The sequence below is a fragment of the Podarcis cretensis genome (assembly GCF_951804945.1).
Source record: "Podarcis cretensis genome assembly, chromosome: 6".
Taxonomy (NCBI): Eukaryota; Metazoa; Chordata; class Lepidosauria; order Squamata; family Lacertidae; genus Podarcis; species Podarcis cretensis.
The window spans coordinates 50,475,952-50,500,039 of record NC_137175.1 but is presented as its reverse complement, the minus strand read 5'-3'; the positions used below and the strand labels follow the sequence as shown (position 1 = coordinate 50,500,039).

Here is a 24,088-nt window from a genome sequence, read left to right as displayed (position 1 = left end):
TTTCTCTGCTAATTGCTCTAGAAACTCCATTATTTTATAGCTGCTTGAGAAGTAACCACAATTTTCTAAAGAACAGGTGGTCATATTTCATCACAGAAAGTTCAGCCCATTCCAGGAAACCAGAACTGATCAGTCACATTTCTGTGCAAATATGTGGAAATCACACATAAGATTTCAGCATATACCAGGCTTCCCAACCTTTGGCCCTCCAGATGTTTTGGACTACAATTCCCATCATCCCTGACCACTGGTCCTCTTTGCTAGGGATCATGGGAGTTGTAGGCCAAAACATCTGGAGGGCCAAAGGTTGGGGATGCCTGGCGTATACCACTGTAAATATAAACAATTCCATTGAATATGTTGCCATGCATTCTATTTCCAACTCCTGTTTGACACCCTGGAGACTCAATGACAGTCAGTGTAGTCCAGTGGTATTCAACCAGTCCAGACAAATAATGACTGAGCAAACCAATTATTTTAATAATAATTTTTATAATTATTAAAATCATGTAATAATAATGTATTTATTTTTTTTAATGTTGGAGCAATTCATACAGGTGAACTGAGCACCAAACAAACCCAAAGTTTGCATGCTTGTTGTCTTTGTGAAGTTGTCTTGCTTGCAGTGGAATTCTGTGGCTTTTCCTCATACTATTGCCATGTGATCTGTGGAGGCCAGATCTGCTTGGAGGAGCTACTAGTCTCCTCTTAGCCCAGGAAGGAAATGGTGGAGGCTGCCATCTTGAGTCTCCTAGGTTGTGCATCCACCCAACATGATTCAGACCAGGCCCCTCTTCCCTGGCAGTGGGGAGGGTGCCATGTTTTTGCTCGCCTCAGGTGCCAAAATGTCTTGGGCCAACCCTGGAGGGGGAAAAAACCCTGTAACAATAGCAACTGATTGCATTCTTGACAATTAATAGCAATTCCCTTTATACCAAATAATAATTTGAAATTTAGATCCTTTGATAATTACTGTTACCAAATAGGAGGGCCATTTGCAGTGAAGCCATACTTTCTCATAAAAATGTAAATGAATGATAGTTAATTGTTGTTTCCCAAGTTCCTCATAATTTGATAAATTTTACGTTGTCTTACTTTGGTTTATACAGTATGAATTTTTTGAACTCATTTAATGACCTCAAGGCCTAGATTTAATTACTGATTTTTTTATTAGGACATAGGAATTCATTTCTCAAACATTGCCACATTCTCACTGTTTCCCCAGTAGCTGCTATAGGAAGATGTTGAAACAAAAAAAAAGCTTATATTGGATAAGATACTGATCATTCTTGCATATATTCATCTGAAAAAGCTAGTTTTAAGAATCCCCATGTTTCCATTTTTACTTTATTTATTTTTTCTTCCAAAGTATAATAATTTACTGAGCAGGGAGAATGCAGAAGCAGAAGCAGGAGAGGAGGGAGGCCAAGAGGCAGGGATGAGTCAGGCTGGTGACGAAGCCAGGATGTCTCCCACTCCTGCTGTGACAAGCTACCCTCCCTTCTGATCTCCCAGAACTAGAAGAGGTATGAAGAAAGAGGAGCAAAGACAGGTGCACCAGTGGAGTCTCAGATTCCTTGGGAGGGACCTGGGAGAGGAGGAGACTTAAGTAGCTGTGGGAAGGCGAAGAACTGCAGTCCCCTCAACTGCCTCATAGGGGCAAGATCTGCTGAGAAGAGCTGCTGTGCTCACTAGGCCTGGTACTCTTGAGCAGACCTTGTTTCTTCTGGTAAAGAATTAACTTCACTTAGTCTGTGTGATTTATTGTTGACCTGCTTTTGACACCCACTCCTGGCAGCTAGCAGCCAGGGCAGAAGGTGGGGGGACAGGCCGTTCACTGCACCAGCCTGGGCTTGGGTGAAAGAACATGTCCACCTAATCCATTCACTCTCCCCACAAGCCCAGCGCAGAGAAGGTTGGAGTGCTCTGTTACAGAAGTATTTTAGAGAGCCAAAATTTTATGAAACTGTTTTTTTCCATTAAAAATATTTATTTATCTTAAATAACACAATTAGTTCAGGTCCTGACAAACATCTGTATAGAAGGCAATATACAGCTTATATGAGTCAAAACATTTTCTAATGTGTGGAAAGTCCTCTGTTTTCATTTCTTGCCTCTTAATGGTGCTTTTTTTTGGGGGGGGGGGGCGACAGTCGTACCTCAGAACAGAATCCATTCCAGAAGTCTGTTTGACTTCCGAAATGTTCCAAAGCGTGGCTTCTGATTGGCTGCAGGAAGCTCCTGCAGCCAATCGGAAGCCGCAGAAGCCCCATTGGATGTTCGGCTTCCAAAAGAACGTTTGAAAACCGGAACACTCACTTCCAGTTTTCGATTGTTTGGGAGCCAGAACTTTCGACTCCCAAGGCATTCGGCAGCCAAGGTATGACTGTATAGTTTTATTTCTGTGATTATATATATATAATGATACAGCAGAATACATTGCAAGAGAGTCGTTATGCTTCAAGCCATGTGCCAATTTCATGTTATTAGTCAATTTTTCCACAATTGCTATCTGCCATACTTGATTGTAACAATTTGTCAAAGAGATAATCTCCACATTCTTCCAGTGTCTCCTTATTACAAGCCTGTCCTCTAGCAAAATGGAACCTATTAAGGGTTTGAACTGTAAGTTAGTATTATCTTGTGTAGAAAGATGGAACAGCAGAAACTCTGGACATATTGTCCAGCAATTGCTTTTATTTTGACAAATATTTGGCCCCCAAACTGAACCACTTCCCCACATGTCCACCATGTATGTTGATAAGTATGTTGATCCGTTATTATCAGATACAGTTCTAAAAAGGGACACTTCTTATGAGAGTGGTAGGTCTTCATGAATATTATAAAAACCTCTTCCCTTACAGTGTGGTTCTTTCAGTTAAATTCCGATATTTGCTTTTGAAAGGTGGAAGTTGCTAATAAATTTCTATGCTAAATCTAGGCAGGCTTCTCTGTTCTGAAATCTGGACTGAATGCTGTCCAAAATTCAAGTGAAGCTGGACAGACTACAAGAATTTTTCATATCCAGGCAATTATTCCTGGTTTGGTAGCCACCCCCACCCTCCACCTTTTGAATGTACTAGGAATCCATAACTGTGGGTACTCTGATTTTCAAGACATTTCTTACTGCTATCAGAATTTTCTCTCTGTAACTTTTAAAAAAATACACTGTATATCTCAAATACATTCACATTACATTTTTAGATAACAGAATGTTTGATCGTAACAAAGTTTGAACAAACACAGGGGAGAGGACATATGGCTTTGACTAGGGCTGTTCAATAGTGCTTTAGCAAACAGTGCCCTACTGGCACTGATGATGTCTGTACCGAAAAACCTACACAAGTAACAATAATGATACATAAACAAATGTGGCTATCTTTGAGTGTGGGCTGGGTTTGTTGTTGTCAACCTGAAAAGTGTGATACAACTTTAAAAGCAAATGAGGACTGTGGAGGAATGTGTTTGGACTTCAAAGATCAGTCCCCTCAATATAATGAGCAATTCATCCAATTAATTGGCATTAACTATAGGCTGACATTAACTATAGGTTTCCACACATGAATCACTACAGAAAGCCAAGCTTTGAGCCAGTTTCATAATTCATAATTTTCAGAATGTCTGTGCCATAGCAATGCTTCCATCTACAGGCACTTTAAAGTTATTACTTTTAGAAAGGCACAACTGGATCTACTTTAATTTTTTCTTCCCAAAGTATCACAATTTGCTGTATAAAGTAATTTCTTATGGGGGGGCGAGCGGGCGGCTTACAATATATTTTAGTGGTTTAGATTTTTCTTTTGAAATTTAGTTGTTTCTTCTATATATATTTTTAAGGAAAAGCCTCTTAAAACTTAAAGCTCTCTTTGGTTAATATTAATCTTGCATCCCTGGCTCCACACCCAATAAGCACGGGGCACCTTTGCAGCAAAATACCAGGCAAGGTTTTGCCCAGTATCTTGCCTGTGTGATGGGCTCTTGGGGAAAAGCTATGCAAAACAGGATGCACAGAAACCTAGGTGCTTATTTAATGAGAAATTTCTGTCACTCTTTCAGCATGCCATGCCAGCTGTGGGTTTGCCAGTACAAATGCACATGAAGTGGTGAGCAGAGTTGGGGGAGAAATTCAATTCTGTTCACATTGAAAGGCCACCCAACAAATGCCAAAATGCAGCCACCTTTCAGGATTTGGACTTCTCCAAATTTTGCGGGACAATTCTCCCGCAATGCGATGGGTGCAAAAAAATAAAAACCCACATACCAGGGTTATGCATTGGTGAAAATAACACACAAAAACACACTTATGCATATTTGGCAAAATAGTATGCAAACATGCATATTAGGAAGCATTAGAACTAAAATTATGTGAATTTTCATGAAGACGTTTTTTAAATTCTGGAAATGTGGAGCACTGAAGTTAAGGCTGGAAAAGGAAGAAACTGGGAGAAAGCTAAATGGGTGGATTTGCCCATCCCTAGTGGTGAAGCTTCCTGGAGAAAGGATGTTTGCAGTACAGGATCCAGATATGGTTGTATTTCAGTTGATCCAAATGGATTATTATGAGTAACATCTGATTATACACTCACTTTTCGAACTGTTCTTGCCTGCCTAACAAGGTGGCTCTAAGGATAACTAAGATAGGAATCACCTGAAACTATTAGGGCAGCAAGGTAACACACTTGTGTCCTCTCCACCCAGTTTAGGGCAAAATGTGATGATCAATTAGGAATAGGATGGTGAACCTGTGGTTCTTTGGATGTTGCTGGACTGCAACTCACTTACTGGGGGGGGGGGACACAGGTTCCCCATTCCTGAATTTAGGAGCTCCTATATCTCTGGTCACTCTCCAATTCTGTGCATTGTTTTATTGCACAGTAATTTATATTTATAAGCTATAAAAAAGAAAAGAAATAACAACAAATAAAGTATATTGGTGTGTTTTTTCTCTGTATAACTTGCACTGGAGTGATTCTGAGAGTGGGCCCTGGGCCCTTGGCTTTCCCCTCCCCTGCTCTGCTTGCTGACCTCTGAAATGGCACCCCAACTTCACTCATATCAACTCCTAGGCACCGAGGTCCCTTTGGTCCCCCAATAAAATATTTGAGCTCCCCCCCCCTTAATGGGCATTGCCATTCAAATAGTGTGTGCACACTGCTTCATGTGATTGATTATGCAGGGTGGGGCTTACCTGCCCCCCCTATTTTATTCAAATAGGCACCCCTGACTCACATTAACTATAGGCTTTTACACAGAAATCGCTAACAAAAAAACTTAGCTTTAGGACAGTTTATTAATTTGAAATTCACCATTTTCAGATCATATATGGCATAACAGTGCTATCATCTGCAGGTTCTTTAAAGACATTAGATAGATATTGCTTTTAAAAGTACATAACTGGAGTCGCTGCTTATTTGCTCAGATAAATAGCTATGAAGTTAAGATGCAATCTGAGTAAGTTGATTAGATGAGCAATTACAGGACATGCTGTTGTTTAAAAGCACAGTTATTCTAGACTGCCTTTGCCAGTCCAACTCGGTTGTTCTCCCGGTCAAAAATACTGTAATATTCCCTGATGAACACATCTCCTAGGATCCAGAGGTCCCCAGCTGTGTTTTGGAAACCGCTAGTGCATTCTGCTTGCATCACCTAGAAGGGAAGAAAAGGACAGCAATCAGATAGGGGTTATTCTACATAAATACCCATCTAGGTAAAAAATGCATAGGGTAACATTCCAACATTTAAAAAAGGAAGTTGCAAGATATTCTCTGAAAAAGTCTCAAAAGAAATGGAGAGAAATAACACAAATTCAACAACAAAAGAGACAGTGGTGCACATTATGTATTCACTCTATCAATAAATAATTTGATATCCTAATCAATTCAAATAAGCAAATTGTACAAGTATGGATAGTATTTAAAAGTTATAGGAAATCATTATTCTGACTGCTTTTGTTCTGCTCTGTTGAAAACAATCATTGAATGGAAATGCAATCCTGTCCTTGGAATTTGTATAGGGAAAAGGTCGTGCCAGTGTGGCGAATTTGCACTGCTGCGCTGACATTAACCTTATTCCTGGTTGACATCACAACCACCACAAGGGGGGGGGGCATTTGATAGGGAAAAGAGCTTAGTTGGATGACAACAGAATGTGACAATATGCCTGCAAAAGAAGTTGTCTAAAGGGGGGGGGGGATACTTCCATTGAAGTCATAAGAAGATAGGGAGCTGCCTTATACTGAGACAGACCATTGCTCCATCCAGCTTATTATTGTATACACTGACTGGTAGCAATTCTTCAGGGTTTCGGAGATGCCGCAAATGGAAGATGCCACAAATTGAAACTGGGGCTTTTAGCATGAAATGTAGATGCTCTAGGACTGAGCTACAACCCTTCCCTGTGGCACTCCAGTGAAGGGCCCAAGAAAAATGCATTGATTCCTGCATTGCAGAGGGTTGGGCTAGACGATCCTTGGGGGTTGTTTCCAATTCTGTGATTCTTTGATTCTATTAAGTCCTGCTTGCTTCCTCCCACCTGCCTCTGCTACATCAAAGGATAGGATTCAAGCCAATGCAAGTGGCCTGGCACAGCACAATCATAGAATCAATCTGCCAGGCATCCTATACTGAAAACATATTGTATGCTAGGGTTCGCATGATGTTACGTTGCTGCTGTATCCAGGTTATTTTCTTTTTTCCTTTCGGATGGAGTGGGGAAATTGTTAGACTCCCAACTCCCATCAACCCCAGACAGCATGACTAATGGTCCGATATGATGGGAGCTGGGGTCATACCTCATTGGGAGGGCCACAGATTCCCTATCAGTGCTTTAGGGCAATACTTTGCCTTCAAGCCTTTGGTGTGGAAATGGAGGAGCTATTATACATGGAGCAGTCAGGGGCAGTGGGTGCAAAGGGGCCCTTTTTCTTGCATTGCGTCTCCAAGGTTAAACTTGATACACTGGGAAATAGGATAACGCGGGGAGTGAGATTTTGAAATTCTCTGGATTGTACAATATCTGATAAGAGGAAACAAGGGGAGAAAAACAGAGCATATTTCCACATTCAGCCATCTCTGCAACAGCAAAACAAATAACTTGTAGCATTTGAGCACTGTATTTATAGCTTGATCTCAGGAGGCTATTTTTTGGTGGAAGGTGTAATGTGAGTCCTCCTGGGAGCGACCGGGCACCCAGGTCTTCCACCTTAATGGGGAGCCTTTCCCAGGATGGGAATCATCTGTGGTCAGAGATACAATATTAACAGGCACGAAACTATGTTGGTGGAGAGTCTCTTCATCCTTGCCAGGACAGAGTCATCTTCTGTACCTGGGTTGACCGTTTTTTTCGTGAGATACACAGGTATCAACCCAGCTCTTCTGATAGTGTCTGTATATCTAATAATATTTCTTCCCAAAGATTTCTTTCCTTTTTCTGGTTTGCAGCCCATTTGTTCATAAAGATTTTGCCCTGCTGATAAACCCCCAAACCCTTTTGAACTTGTGCTCCTGGTGAGTAAATACAATTCCGTAATTCAGTAAATACAAATCTGTTTTGTACCTGATTAGTATAGGCTGAAGGGGTGAGAGGATACTGGATTCCGTTGATTACAAAAACAACATTAGGCATATTGGGGAGGTTACCGCAGTTGATTTTATACTGAAAAAGATAAGGAGGAGTGTTGAGTTATTCCGAAGGAAATGAACAGGCAAACCTCAGGTTTGCTCAAGAAATGCAGTGGTTCCCCCTCACCCACAAAGTCTGCCTCAGGAAACCACACCTTCCACTTTAAGTGAAATTCTGAAACTTCTGGACTTCACTCAGATAAACATCTGGTATAACCCACAGGCCTGAGCGGAATATTGTGACATAAAAGCAAAGCAACTCACTGAAAACTACAACTGAATCAACCTAGAATTTCTCATCTAATCTTCATACATAACAGCCATGTGCCCCAACCAATTCACTGCATTTTAAACTCTGGTCTGAGTCTAGATTCTTCATTCTGAAGGTGGAGCTATTTGCATGCTGAAGTAATGAATGCCTATGTATGCTCTGTGCTGAAGAACACTGTCTGAGGGAAAGAACCCCTTTTCACAATTATCAGTCAGGATATTTAGAAGAGAGACAATAGTACAAATGAATGACAGTAAGGTGTGTGTGTCTCTCTCTCTGTGGGCAGTGTGGTCAGATCCAGAACTGGACAGGACTCTTGCACCTTTCATAGTTGTGTAAAAGAGCAAATGTCTTAGCCTGTCTTGCAAGCTTACACCTACTGAAAATCCCTCTTCTATACAACTATAAAAGGTGCAAGAGCCCTGTCCAATTCTGCATCTGGTCCCCTTACATAAACACACAACAGTCCAATAAATTCATGGGACATTCTCAGGTTACCCTTGTCATATGAAAAAGGGAAGGCCACCCAGGTTCAGCCAAACCTCAGCTTGTTTCCTTTTCCTACCATTGCCATTGTCTCTTCCTTCTGCATTCATTATACATGCTCAAAGGGATGCTACAACTCCAGTCTTACACACCGTATTTCCTTATGCTTCTGCACATTTGTGTGCCTCTGCAGTATCATAAAGAAACATGAAGCATGGGACTGAGATGCCAGCAGCTGTAGTCCTGGAGGAAACCGGGATCAAGTCTAATCCTAACCATTTTACGTTGCACGTATCTGAAACCCGAACTCTGGCCCAGGATTTGAGTATTGAGTGTGGATGCTAGGGTGCTTTTGAGTCTTTTTCAGCAACAAAGTGAAGAGAATTGGTCTGAGAGAGTAAATCTTACCTCGCCATACTGTGCTGCGGTAGCTCCAATGGCATTTTGGAGTTTGCTAATTTCATATGCCGGACCAGCCAAGAGGGACGTCCCCGTGTCAACAATTGCTTGACAGCCACCACTGCAGGCAATTGTCTGACCATTCACTTGAATGCTGAGAAATTGGAAATCATTAGATTTAGACATGGAACATACAAAACTGCCATATACCGACCATTAGTCCATCTCACTGAGTAAACTCCAAGCTGACTACCAGGGGCTCATCAGTGCTTCAGATAAGTCTTCCTCCTAGCCCTACTTGAAGTGACTGAACCTGTAACCTTCTGCATGCAAAATGAAAATGCTCTGCCATTGAGCAAAGGACCTTCCCCCAAACATGAACTTAAAACAACATGGATAGCGGGATGTCATAACTGCCTTAAGGTAGCTCTCCATTCTCATTAAGGAAATGTTCTCTCCTGTGTTAGCCGATATTACATCATTGGAAATTGTAGAAGGCAATAAGACCACAGGCACTATAGCTTGCAAGCTGTTCTGGGCAGGGACCTGTCCTCTTACACTCTGTAAAAATGCTGTTAATGAGGATTCTATATAGCTAGATAATGATAATAACTAGTCAGTTCGACCTAACTGCCAACTAGCAAATACGAAGTAAACTGACATTAGTATTCACATCTCATTGTCCTCTATCTCTTCCTTTCTTTTTGTATTTAATCTTTTTAGATAGTAGTAGTAGTAGTAGTAATAGTAATAGTAGCAGCAGCAGCAGCAGCAGCAGCAATTTCTGCTTACCTGTCCACTGCAATCTGCCAATAACCTTGCTGAGTGACAGGAATCCAGTTAATAGGACCAGTAAAGTAAGAGTGATCAACTCCACCAAAAATGACCATGCTCCCACTTGATTTTCTGAAACAAAAATATATGGTGTGCTGTTAGCAATCCATTCATTCAGAATAAGATAAACTGCACATTTAAAATGTGAATGTCACTTACTTCTGTACCTCTGTCCCAATTCCCATTAAGAGAGAGAGAGAGAGAGAGAGAGAGAGAGAGAGCAGGAAGGTATATAATATCTGAAAGTGAATAAGTATCTATTGGTGGTTAACAAATTTTGAAAGGCAAATTCTGTTAATACATTTCTCCAGTCTTGTCAAGTACATCATAATATTGGCAACTCTGGTCTGTATATCACAAACTGATTTCCCCCTTCATAATCTCATAATGTCTTTCAGTTTCCTCCTCCTTAGTTTCAGTGTTACCCTTGTAGTTCTCAGCCAGAAAGAGGACAAGAACTAGAATTGTCACCACCTGGAAGATTGCGGTCTTCCTTTCACAAGACGTCAGTCCTGTGCACACTAACTCATGAGTAGCACTGTCTTCTAAGCTGACATATATAGAACTGGGCTGCATATTATACACACAGTGAGGGGGAACGATTGACACTTTTTGTTGACTCCTCTACCTCAGAAATACGTGAAATTATCTTTGCAATAATGCCCTCCAGTTATTCTAGATGGGGTAAGTTTGTGATTTGGAGCAAAGACTCCATAAGCGTTTTTATAGGGATATCAAGGTGGTTCAATTGAAATCAAAAGGGATATTAACTCTACTGATGAGATAGTAATAAATTAATTATCTATTCTACATTTTTACAAATTATAGAATAGTAAAAGAATTAGAAGCAGAAGTCTTGGCCTCTTCTCTCCCTGCTTAACTCTGTCTACCTCCCTCTCTTCCACATTAACACTTAGTTTCCCTGAGCGTGGCCCATCTCTTCATAGCAAAGCCCTGCTCTCAAGGTACAACAAGCAAGAGGGTGCAGTTATGTCCTAGAAAACTGGATGGACTTTTCCTTCTACAATAGATCATTCACCTCTGGAGGGGCTCAGTGCCCTGGCCAATTGAGGGGGGCTTCCAGCCCCCTCTGCCAATCATCTTCTGGGGTCCCTGCCTTATACCAATGCAAGTACAGCACAGTGGCAGCCATCTTACTTAGAGTAGAGAATTGGCCAGCCTGATTTACAATACAACAGCCAGAGCAATAGCCAATAGACAAGCTGTGTCAGATCAGGCACATGATTCCTCCCAGCTATACAAAACAAATAATATTACCAAGAGATAAAAACACTATTTACCGGCTGAGATAAACAGAAAACAGGTTTTGCTGAACTAAGCCTTGTTCCACCATGTTATCAAAGACCGGAGTCGCGCTATCAACAGCAATGTTTGGGTAGCCTAAGCCCAGGATCCCATCAAACTGAGAATAGACAAATATGATGCCTGGCTCACTGCTGCTCAAGCCAAATGGCTGATCTGAAACGGCAAGACCGGATACCTAGGAGAGAAACAGAGTAGACCTTTATTTTCATGTCAAGCTGTGATCTACAGAGCAGGTTTTTACTACTAATGTATTAAGACTTCAAGTCTATGCAAGCAAACTAAACCCGGTAGGGTTTATTCCTCTTTTTCTTTTAACTATAGAACAAGATTAATCTGTAAAAAGGTGCAGAGCAAGTAGTGGCTCTTTTAAACTTGCTTTTTTCTTGAAGATGAAACTTTTTTATAAGACCAGCTGTGTCTTGACATTTTGAACATGAATCAATAACGTCTCCTATGTACCCCTCATAGTGAACATCTGAGAGGCTTCCCTTTTGTCAGAGAATTTCCACAGGGCATGTGTCTTATATTCATTCATCAATGTTTGTTTCTGTTTAACAGGCTTGCACCTTCTTTTTCAATCTGTTAATTCAGAAGGAAGTCCCATCTATTTCACTGAAATTTACTTTAGGATCCTATGACTTAAGGACTCCAGCTTTAATATTGCACGGCTCTGATTCTCAAAATGGCCATTAAAAATATACACTATTTGGATAATTTGGATAGTTTGTTCTGAATCACTTGATGTGCACCCATCTACACATCTTTAAAGGAAAAACTGCTTTCCAGTTCCAGCATTCAAGCAGACTGAATTGCACTGGTTCTAGAGATGCCTATAACATTGTCTTTGCAGTTTGTACTGTACTCATGTAATGCAACTGAACTGAGTTGAATTACCTTCACTGTATCATATCCCAAGTACCCTTCCATGCTTCCTGTCCCATACTGAATGGATATGGTCTGTCGGGTGCTTTGAAAAGTAGAAGACTGAGATGGGTTAAACCTCTGGTGCTTTTCTAAAAAGAAAAAGAAAACAGTGTTTAATTAATGTAAAAATGGCTTTTAATCATAGATATAAGACTACAGTATAAATTTGGTTGCTTGAAGAAAACTATTGGAACAATGTAAAGTGTAGGGCATTTGGAAAATATCTAGTAAATCTTAGGGATTTTGTTTGTGGTTCGAGGACCCGACCACCGCGACGTGAAAAGAAGACACAGGGACACGTGATATAAGGTTAATGGGCTAGAAAAGGCCACAACTTTATTGATTACAGCAATGAAAAGGTATTGGCTTAGGCATTGGATCGCGAAACAAGTGGGTTTATTCATCAGGGGTTCATCACCTGTTGATGCTAATCCAACTATAGGCTCACCCCTGCTGTCACCGAGGGTCGTGCCATGGCCTCCCGCCAAGCAGGCATCGGACAGAATACACGACCGCCAGATTCCTTTAACGGAATACCCCTAAACATTGAAGGCATAGGCGATGGCCACACCTAGCACTTCGACACACCACAGCACATTATTCCAATGCCTAACCTACCCACCAATACCACAAAAGTTGTGACGATTGCTACGAGGTAGGCGAAAAAACCAAAAAGCCTAATGCCAAATGGAAAAACTCCTACCAGGCCCCCTGGGCAACCAGGGCGACCAACCTAAGGTCCATAGCAAGGCCAATGACCTAAGCCCTAACTCAAAGGGAGTGGAGGGTGGGTGACTCGCACAGGACGACGAAGAGAAATGAGGCCGGGGAGAGGCTGACGCTGCTGCAGCATCAAGGCTGCTGGACACGCCCCCCCATGGCACCTGGTTGGATGGCCACCGGGGGGGCGTGAGCGCCAGCCAGGTGAGCTGGAGGCAGGGGGCTACGCCCCCTGCTAGGGGCGGTGTTCAGGCTCCCGCCCACAACCACTCCCCTCTCTTTCAGGGAGGAGAGTCTTTGTGGTTCGAGGACCCGACCACCGCGACGTGAAAAGAAGACACAGGGACACGTGATATAAGGTTAATGGGCTAGAAAAGGCCACAACTTTATTGATTACAGCAATGAAAAGGTATTGGCTTAGGCATTGGATCGCGAAACAAGTGGGTTTATTCATCAGGGGTTCATCACCTGTTGATGCTAATCCAACTATAGGCTCACCCCTGCTGTCACCGAGGGTCGTGAAATTGCCTCCCGCCAAGCAGGCATCGGACAGAATACACGACCACCAGATTCCTTTAACGGAATACCCCTAAACATTGAAGGCATAGGCGATGGCCACACCTAGCACTTCGACACACCACAGCACATTATTCCAATGCCTAACCGCCACCCGAGCCGAAAGGCTCGCCGCCAATACCCTCAAAGCTGTAACCAATCCCAGATGCATTTGCTGACACTAGCTAACCAACTGTCGTTCCCCAGATCCGATAGGTGGACACCATCATTCCGGTATAAAGCTTGGTCGCCGATCCGGATACGGTCATGATAAATGACTCAGCCATACAAAAAGTGCACCCAACGGGCTATTGCACGATTTAAGAGTTTCCTGGATTTTTCAATGGCCATACAGTTCTGCACACTGCGTCACACAATTCTCTACAGGAAGGAAGACCAGAACACCGTTGTTCCGGGACACAAGGCAGCCACCACATCCAAATCTCTCTTTATGTGCCACGACAAGTCCACACTTCTTCTGCTGATAAGGATGTCAGGAGGGCCAAACGCGGCAACTCTCTCTCTCAACAATGGCATAAGCAATGCCTCATCACGAAAACCAGGGGAGAGGCTGACGCTGCTGCAGCATCAAGGCTGCTGGACACGCCCCCCCATGGCACCTGGTTGGATGGCCACCGGGGGGGCGTGAGCGCCAGCCAGGTGAGCTGGAGGCAGGGGGCTACGCCCCCTGCTAGGGGCGGTGTTCAGGCTCCCGCCCACAACCACTCCCCTCTCTTTCAGGGAGGAGAGTCTTAGTCTACTAACAGGAAAAGTTTAATAAAACTGGCAGCAGAAAAACTCATATATTCAAAAAAGCATATTCTTTTTAGCATTTTCATTTTTGTACACATTACTAAAAATAATTGTGGACAAAAAAAAAAAGGGAATTAAGTTTTGCAAAACCAAATCCACATGATTTGGAGTAAAGCTCCATAACTGAATCTGAAGGAGCTTACTCCCAGGAAAGTGGGTATAGGATTGCAAGCCCACCTTCAATTCTACACATATTTATTTAGAAGTTGGCCTCACTGAGTTCAATCAACCTTACTCATAGATAAATAGAATTATGACCTGAGTGAAATAATGAATCCATTCCTTTACACCACTTCATAGGCCTTCCCAGTCCATTTTTAATATCAGAGTGACATGCTTGAAGACTTTTTTTTATAATCAGTTACTTACGGCATGCTGGACTACTGCAATAGACAGAGGGTACCCAGAGATTGGATGATCCAGTATCAAACACAACAGTGAACTTCTGTGGTGGGGTTCCAATGTAGATTGTTCCATAGTATTCAGTCTGTTAATTCATAAAATAAACACAATTTGCAAAACTTTCCTTCTTTTTAGGCTTTTGAACATTTTACTTCCTCACAGATATGCAAGGTAATCACTTTAAATCTGTGCTAAGTACATGCAACATACCGTGGTACCTCGGGTTATGAACGTAATTTGTTCCAGAGGTCCGTTTTTAACCCAAAACCGTTCTTAACCTGAGGTGCGCTTTCGCTAATGGGGCCTCCCGCTGCCGCCATGCCGCCGACATGCAATTTCCGTTCTCATCCTGGGGCAAAGTTCACAACCTGAGGTACTACTTCCGGATTAGTAAAGGTAAAGGTAAAGGTACCCCTGCCCGTACGGGCCAGTCTTGACAGACTCTGGGGTTGTGCGCCCATCTCACTTAAGAGGCCAGGGGCCAGCGCTGTCCGGAGACACTTCCGGGTCACGTGGCCAGCGTGACATCGCTGCTCTGGCCAGAGCCAGAGCCAGAGCCAGAGCCGCACACGGAAATGCCGTTTACCTTCCCGCTGGTAAGCGGTCCCTATTTATCTACTTGCACCCGGAGGTGCTTTGGAACTGCTAGGTTGGCAGGCGCTGGGACCGAGCAGCGGGAGTGCACCCCGCCGCAGGGATTCGAACCGCCGACCTTTCGATCGGCAAGACCTAGGCGCTGAGGCTTTAACCCACAGCGCCACCTGCGTTCCGGATTAGCGGAGTTTATAACCTGAAGTGTTTGTAACCCAAAGCGTTTGTAACCTGAGGTACCACTATATTATGTTGATTACCTCTGGGTGTCAGGAGAAATATGAAGAAGTATCTCAACTGAGCATCATGAAAACTTTGGGGAAATGTTGTTCAGCAGCACAGCAAATTGATAAGAGCAAAGCATCAACTCACATCCAAGGAGTTCAGGAGTGGTTCTTCAGCCACCAGGGCAGCCTTAGAAAAAGCTGGGTTGTATTTTGTACCAATGTCATAATGGTGTTTCTGAAGAAGATTTTCCAGCAGATTTTTCTTCTTGAGAGTGTCTCTTACTTTTGTCCCTCTCTGCAAGGGAATCCTGGAACATAAGAAACAAAATACTAGGTTTGGATTTTCTGTCTCCCTAAAATTTGCTTATTTTGCAACCTGTCTTTCCACTCCATAACTCCAAACATAATAATAGGTTTAATCTTACCACCTCATCTAAACTCTCTTAACTACTAGATCTAAGCTACTCCAAAAAAAGGGGGGAGCACTTAGGGAGTTGAACTGAAAGTTCACACCCACTCAATGCAATCAAAGTCTTTTTTTAGCATCAAGAAATAGTAACATAGCCTATAATCTTGCACACATTCATTCATGCATCTTTTCCATAGAATGGGTGGGATTTGAACAGCTTTTATGCAGGGGAATGAAGCCTGTGGATCTCCAGAGGTTATTGAGCTCCATGTCCCATCAGCCCCAACCAGCAAGGCAAATAGTCAGGGACGGTGGGGGTTCAAGTCCAGCAACATATGGAACGCTAGGATCCCAGCTCCTGCTGTGATACAAGACAAGGATGTTAATCTGCTTCATCTCTCAATTATTTGAAGGAAGATAGCTGAAAGAAAAACAGCTGTAGGTATGTAGAGTGTTTAATATTTGACTGACATAAAATAAATTCTTTGCAGCACATTTTTTAAGACTCCTTTTGTTTCAATTGGTGTCAGCAGCACTTTAAAGTGTGCTATTGAGCCCTCAATTGCTGATTACAAAGAACAGTTTGACAATTCCACTTTTTCTTGTCACTTCGGACATGCTGTGGTGAGCTTCAGGTGCTGAGTATCATCCTGTTACTGCACTACTGAAGGCAAGGGATAAAAAAGCACACACACAAATGCCCCAAAATATTGTTCCATCTCAAATTAGACGTTAGCCATGCTTTCTTCAGTGAGTCTATGTGCTTCTACCCTTGTAACTGCAGCCAGAAGACCATTTTACATTTACTAATCTCCTCTCAACTGTGTGTATGTGTTTATATATGTGTCTATATCTAAAAAATTCTATAAGATTTGAAGTTATAATTCACACTCCCTCTCCTCTTCATTAGTTAATCAGAAAATATAGCTTTCAGAAGAGTAAATATCAGCAACGAAGCAATAACTTACTTAACAAGACATTCGGCGAGAGCAACAATGGTGAAGAGAACTGCAAGGTACTTCATCCTGCTTGTCCAGTGGGGGCTGCTCTAGTTTTTTCTGCTGCTTGTTGGGGAAACTTCGTTATTTTATAGCTGCTTGAGAAGTGCCCACCGTCATCTAAAGATCATATTTCATCACAGAAAGTCCAGCCCATACTTGGAAACGAGAAGTGAACAGTCACCTTGCTTTGTAAACATGATGAAAGAGGAAGTTATACATCCAGCATATAATAGTGTAAATATAAATATCAATGAAGTCAGTGAATGTGTTGCAATGCATTCTGGTTTCATCTCCTGTCTGAAATTCTGGAGAACTGATTACAGTCAGCATAGGCTATGCTGAGCTAGAGGGACCAGTGGTCTCACTCTGTATTAAAGGTAAAGGGACCCCTGACCATTAGGTCCAGTCGTGGCTGACTCTGGGGTTGCGGTGCTCATCTCACTTTATTGGCCGAGGGAGCCGGCGTACAGTTTCTGGGTCATGTGGCCAGCATGACTAAGCTGCTTCTGGTGAACCAGAACAGCGCACGGAAACGCCGTTTACCTTCCCGCCGGAGCGGTACCTATTTATCTACTTGCACTTTGACGTGCTTTCAAACTGCTAGGTTGGCAGGAGCAGAGACCGAGCAACAGGAGCTCACGTCATCGCGGGAATTCGAACCACCGACCTTCTGATCGGCAAGTCCTAGGCTCTGTGGTTTAACCCACAGCGCCACCCGCGTCCCTTGACTCTGTATTAAACAGCTTATCATTTGAATTTGTATACCACCCTTCATTCAAATATCACAGTGCAATTCAAAACATATAAATAGAAAATAACAACACAAAATATGTAATAAAGCAAAAGCAAAGCAAAGCAAAGCAAAAACCCTCCTCCCTGTAATGACCTGAACTTAAGTGTCATCGAGTATATGAAACATATCATGGTTGAGGACTGGAGTACAGAATGTATTCTTGCATTTGGGTCACCTGCCTTTTCCCTGTGGCAGAAGGCAAGGCGTGTTATGGTGCACCCTACTGCCGAAAGTGTTGGGAGAGGGGTCAGAAGCAAAACCAGCTATGGCTACGCTCTTGAGTTCTTAATGAGCATTTTGCTCACATGACTTGCCCTGCTCTGCAGTCAACAAACAGAAAGACACCGCACAGTGGGGAAGGAAAGAGTTTTATCTAGCAGGCAAGGATGCAACAAAAAGATGGAAGCAAGACTGAAAGGAACCTTTCATAGAAGCAAGATGTCAGTAACACTATACCTGTTTTCGTTTTCATTTTTCATTTTCTGCTCCATGGAGAGTGATCCATTAGTAAAATATTGGAGTAGAACCAGCACAAAGCCTCTACTGAAGGAGCCCTTTACAGCTCTGTTTATGCTCTGGAGAGTCCACTAAAAATCAGAATGATCTCTTGCACTTTCCCAGACAGTTGTGGGGATGCTGTTCCAGCAAAGGAGATGCTGATTCAGGGGGAGGACTGGAGTCCTCCTGGGCAGGTGATTAAGATACAGGAAGAAGTGTTAGTGGATCAGTGGTACACAATGAGATTTATTTGGACCGTCTGATCTAAGTCTCAGTAATTCTGCATATTGTTATGGCATGCTGTTTATTCTTTGGAGGCTAAAGAGCTATGGGGATCTGAACTTTATTGTCAGGATTCATACATTTAACTTTCAGGTTAATAAAGAGCCACAACAAAGGCAGGAGCCTATTATTTTCCAGTCAAAACCATGCATGCCATTAATTTTAGCCGTTCTGCCCTTACCTATCAAGCTAGACTTTTGGCTTCAAATGTTAGCTTCCCAATCTTCCATGACCTCCAGGCCCCTGATGCTTGAAAATGCTGCATCCTTGGGAATAATTTCAATTTAAATCAAGACGATTTACTTCAAATAAATATGTTTACGACAGGGGTGTAACAGAAATACATGACATATACATTGTCTCAGTGAGCAGCCACAGGCTACTTTCCAATGTTGTTAAGAACTGCCAAGGACAAGGAATGCCTAGAAATATTCTTCTTCCCCCCAACCTTGATTCCAGTCTTCATCAAGCCTCCAGGTGCCAAATTTCCTCCTACACCCAGGATCGAAATTTCTGTTCTGATTTTTCACTAGGTTTCCCCTATAATCTACTAGTGATAAATAAATGCAGGCCTGCTCCAGTTTACATGAACTCGATCAATGTTTTATATTTTCAGGGGAAACCATAGTTTTTGTAGGTTTTAGGAAAGTTCTGTTGATTGCGTTTCTTTTTACTTAGCTGCTAGATTAACCATGAGAAAGGTTTTATCTGGAGATTCCGGGGATCTGTATGGTCAGTAAAAATAGCTTTTGTATGAAAAGATAAAAAATTGAAAGGATTTAGTAGAACTGACTCTGGGACGAAAAACACAAGAAAATGTGGTGTCATCATTTCTTGCAGGTGTATTCCACAACAAATTATTGACACAACAACAGTGCATTAGTGGTTGTTTTATTCTATTTATCTATTTGTGTGTAAACGATTTCAGAATATGCACTGCTTGCAAATGAAGCACTGTGGCACTCCAGAACTTTTTTCACGTGCAGACATAATTAAAATCAGGACCACATGTGACCACCTCAACAGCACATGAGCCCAAATCATCATAAATTTCAAAAGAAGAGGAAAAAATGGGGGGGGGGGAATGGATGCCAGGAAGGACCTGAAATTGCACAAAAAGAAATGAATCAATCTTATTTTGGGAGTTGTCATTTCCTTAAGGGTGATGGGTTACTGGGTTCATCGGACGACGTTGTGGAAAAATAACAGCAGTGAAAACAAAACAGGAAAAAGGTGCAATTTCCTCCACACAGTGAAATTTGTACCTTCCAACTTCTCCTGTGACAGCAGCAAATTTATAGGGGCAAAATGGAAGGGGTAGAGGCAGCCAGCCATTTAGGAACAGAGAAAGCTACCTTATACAGATCCAAGCTATTAGTCCACCTACATTATATCAGCCAATGTTCTCATGCCCTTGATGGGTATATCTACAGGCATTGTATGTCCAAAGAGCAAATTTACCACTCTTATCTGAGGTCCTCAACACATATATTTGAGCACAATCACTTTGATGTCTTATTAATAAAGAATGTACATATTTAACACTGCTATTGGACTAAGCACTGTAATGGAAATTTGATAAGCTGCTCAAAATGGAATGAGATAAGATTCTCAATACCTTTGCAGGTGCATGTTAGGCAAAAGGTGAAGGCCCCTGAACGCTTAAGTCCAGTCAAAGGCGACTATGGGGTTGCAGCACTCATCTCACATTTCAGGCTGAGGGAGCCAGTGTTTGTTTGGAGACAGCTTTCCGGATCATGTGGCCAGCATGACTAAACCGCTTCTGGTGTGACAGAACACTGTTTACCTTCCCGCCACAGTAGTACCTATTTATCTACTTGCGCTGGTAGGTTGGTAGAAGCTGGGACAGAGCAACGGAAGCTCACCCTGTCATGGGGATTCAAACTGCCGACCTTCCGATCAGCAAGCCCAAGAGGCTCAGTGGTTTGGACCACAGTGCTACCCGTGTCCCTAGATGTGTGTTAGGGTATATTTGAACTAATTCTTTCTCATGGATTTGCACCTAATCTGAATGTCCTATGATGATCTTCTGCACAACATTCTGAATTCTGCTCTACTTCCAAATGCAAACCTGATGGGTAAATGTCTTTCAAGTGTGTGCTGTTCAATTGTCTCAAACACAAGGGTTAAGAAGACGCTTGAAATTTTTAAGTCAATTGGCAGTGCAAGAAAAACTAAAAATTGTGAAAAGGCAAAAGTCACCCTGCACCTCTGAAAAAGTGGCTTGTTTTGCCTTTAGAGCAGCAATTTTAAGGAGAAAAAATTGTAGAAATAAGTTACATTCTTCAAGAGAGCAAACTCTTACCTGACAGAATGCCTGATTTTAATAATTATTTTAACTGTATAAGGTTAATTTTTTAACCAGATTCCAGATTTCTCCCGTCAACTTGGCCATCTCTACATACTCCACCATCTTGACCTGCCATTCTTCCAGTGTTGGAATTTCCTGCTGCTTCCATTTCTGAGCCAGAAGAATCCTTGCAGCTGTTGTGGCATACATAAACAAGTTTACATCTCTTTTCTATGATTCTATGATGCTGAATCATATAAGGTGTATAAGATGATGCATAAGGTATTTTATTCTGTTTTATGTATTTTGCTTTTTGTAATGTCTTCTGCTACACAAATAAATAATATTTGTATTAATTCATTCAGGTGTATGCAAATATATAGACCTGTCTCCTCCCAATCTTTATTCCTTCATAGTTCCTCCAATATCTGAACATATCTGTTGTTTGAGAGTAACATAAAAAAGCATTTCCAGCTATTTATCTGTCCTCCAACAACATTCACCTCATACAGGTTGTTTCTTACTGACATTTTGCGTGCCATGACGTGGCTCCAACTAATTCTGTATACCAGTCAGATGGAAGTTCTCCACGAGCACCTGTTTGCACTCCAGAAACATTATTGGTAGGAATGACCCGTTTTAATGCAAAATATGTGGTACTGCTTCTCATTTCTCAAATATTCCATTCAATTTGATATTCTGGTGCAATAATATCACATCTTCAGAGCATGCAGACTTCAGTGTTGATAGGAAAATGAGGTCCTTTCTCTTGTTAGCATATTCATTGCAGTATGGAATGTGGTTATAAGAGTTCCAGTGACTAGTGTTAGATATTGCATGTGACCTCTGCACAACTCTGCCAGTTTTCCTTGCCATTTTGTAACTGCATTTTGTGACAAATATTGTATGATTGAGTCTTCTTTTTTAAATGTTGTGTGAATGAACACAGTGATTCTAATCTATCTTAATTTCTGGATAAAAAAGTGCATAGTTTATGAAATTCGCTATCACAAGATGTGCTCAGGGCCACCAGTTTAGATGACTTCTTGGAGGATAAAGTGACTGGCTATCAATGGCAACTAGTCTTGATGACTACACATTACCCGCAGTTATCGGGGTTATGATGCTCATCTCTGTGATACAGCCTCCTAAAAAATTCTATCACATGCTTATGGTTGACATAATTACTCTGATGAATATCAGTAACGGGATCACGCTACTGTTTGTGATTCACATAGGCATCTGGTTTGTCATTGTGAAAAACAGGATGCTGGACTAAAAATAGGCCTTTGGTCTGATTCAGCAGGGCTGCTCTGACGTTCTTAACACCAGAAGGGTATTTCGTCCCGCACAGCTGTGCCCCACAGCTGGACAGATTGTTTAAATCTCAGCAGCTTTTAGGGATTGCGATCTGATGTTTGGTGAATACTTACTTTTCATTGCCAGTGCCCTCACAGAATGGCAGAACTATGGGTGATATCCATATCCCTTGTCCCATCAGTACAAGGATTTCTGTCCATGCAATGGGATTATCCTCCCTCTCCTTACACTTTTAGTCTTCAACTTGGTACAAGATACTGTTGCATTTGAACTAAACAAAGATTTGGCCTGATCCAAGAGGGCTCCCTATTCTCTTGTTCTATTTCCTCAATTCAAATTTATTGCCCATTTCCCTTATTAGATTTGTGCATGAGTTGTCATGATGCAACAGGGCATTTGAATTTGACACTGAAGTACTTAAATGAGTCAAAACACATTCGTTACCAACTTTATCTTAGCGAATAAACAAAGAATGAAACAAGAGCTCTGGTACTGTAGGTCACCTTTTCTAGGGTGTTGTACGTGGGATGTTTAGGATGTTGTACGTGGCAAGTATGAATTCATTTAGCAGGCCATCGCCTCTTGCACAAACCTCTCATTGTCTGGCACATGGAGGGGGTTTATTGCATGATATTTTAAATGTGCAAAGTTGTCACATTCAAAATGATAATGTGAGGAACACCACTATTATTCACATTTTACAGATGGGGAGCCAAGTGAAAAATGGAGACTTGCCCAAGGACAGGGTGGAACGTGAACCCAGGCTTGCCAGAGGGATAGACAACAGGGATATCTATAGGCCACAAACACAGGCACGTGGACCATTTTCCTGCTCCTTAGACTTCTGTGTAAGAGACTAGTTCAATCTCAGTCCCTGTTTTATCCATATTGCAGACAGGGCTGATAGCAGGGACAACCAGCACAACAGTAGACAAATTCATAGAGGACAAGGCTACCCATTGCTACTAGCCATGATGGTCATATTCTACTGCCACTGACAGACACCCCATGCCTCCAAATACCTGTTGCTCAGAATTGCAGGTGGGAAGAGTGCTCAGTTCCTGCTTGCAGGCTTCCCACAAGCATCAGGTTGGCCATTGAGAGAACAGGATGTTGGACTAGATGGGCCATTGGCCTGATCCTGCAGGGTCTTCTTCCCATAGTGCGTTCGCACAATATATATTTTTTTGTCCTATTGCTGAAACAGGTTTCTGAAGCTGTACAAAAACAGTAAAATCTATTTATCAGTGGAAAAAGTAAGAGAATTATCTATGTCATGAGAAGTGGCCTCTTTTTCAAGCATCTATGAAAAGGCTTTGAACTTCTGGCTCCAGCCAAAGAGTTCCCAAAACAACACCACAATTTCACAACGAGACAGAAGTTTCATACATATATAATATTATGAATGACTGCAGGAAAATAATTCAAAGTACAATACAGCACACGTGATGGTTAAAAAAAACAAATGTAACATTACAGAGAAACATTCCGTATTATATGGCATATTCAGGCCCTGTAATTCTGGGCTTCAATCTACAGTCAAAGCAATGTACTTGAGGCTGTGATTTGGATATACACATCTTCAGCAATGAGCCTGCTAGGAATTCACGCTCAGCCCATTTTTCAATAGATGTACACATTGTCAAATTGAGTCAAGATAAAAAGCAAGGCTTTCCTCTTGATTCCAGTGTGAACTAGCTGTGTGGAATGCAGATGTGGTCAGTCCTTGTGGCAATCATATCACTTGTCTTTCTCTTTCCCTCCAGCCATCCCCCTTGAGGAATGTTTCAAGGTTTTTATTAATTTATTTTAAGGATTGGCTTTTTATTTTAATATTTTATTAAATAATCTGTGAGGTGGTATCTACATAAACAGGAAAAACAATTCCACTGGCTGAGTTTCTGGGAGTGGAGGTGGAAGAGTGTTTAAGGGAAGAAGTAAAAGTCTGCCCAGAGCATATGGAAGCCTGGAAACTGGTACTGGAAGAATACAGCACTCCCTCTCCCTCTCTGTGTGTGTGTGTCAGTAGAGGGGGTGCATGTCAACTGCAGAGCTCACCCAATAGCAAAAAAACTTATAATACTTATTCAGGCTTCAATAATGAAAATCGGGGCAGGGCCAAACTAGATGGGACTTTGAACTTTAAAGATTTAATAGCAGTCATGGATGAGGAGGAGGAAGAATATAACCAAGACCACAGTACTAGGGGCAGCTGGCAGTTGCAGAGGGGATTTTATTAGGGGAAATCTATAGGGGGAAAGGTTTGAACCTCCCATATTGCAATCCTGATTTGATTTTTTTCACACA

The 24,088-nt window shown here is 42.0% G+C and overlaps 1 protein-coding gene across 1 annotated transcript; it reads right to left on the bottom strand.

Annotated features, from left to right (window-relative positions):
- Positions 1–5,271: 5,271 nt before the first annotated feature.
- On the bottom strand, positions 5,272–16,648 carry LOC307218276 (embryonic pepsinogen-like). The gene is made up of 9 exons (XM_079980488.1): positions 16,545–16,648; positions 15,313–15,475; positions 14,317–14,434; positions 11,830–11,948; positions 10,911–11,110; positions 9,568–9,681; positions 8,785–8,929; positions 7,555–7,653; positions 5,272–5,646 (listed from the first exon to the last, which is right to left on the bottom strand). Exons 1-9 carry the CDS (start codon positions 16,598–16,600, stop codon positions 5,509–5,511), a joined length of 1,152 nt encoding a protein of 383 aa, XP_079836614.1. The 5' UTR covers positions 16,601–16,648; the 3' UTR covers positions 5,272–5,508.
- Positions 16,649–24,088: the final 7,440 nt, after the last annotated feature.

Excerpts from the sequence above, each read along its gene's own strand:
- LOC307218276 (XM_079980488.1), bottom strand. The coding sequence starts at position 16,600 with ATGAAGTACCTTGCAGTTCTCTTCACCATTGTTGCTCTCGCCGAATGT. Across the intron at positions 14,435-15,312 it reads CACTCCTGAACTCCTTGGAT|ACTGAATACTATGGAACAAT; the intron begins GTGAGTTGATGC and ends ATGAATTAACAG. Across the intron at positions 8,930-9,567 it reads TGGCAGATTGCAGTGGACAG|CATTCAAGTGAATGGTCAGA; the intron begins GTAAGCAGAAAT and ends CCAATTTCTCAG.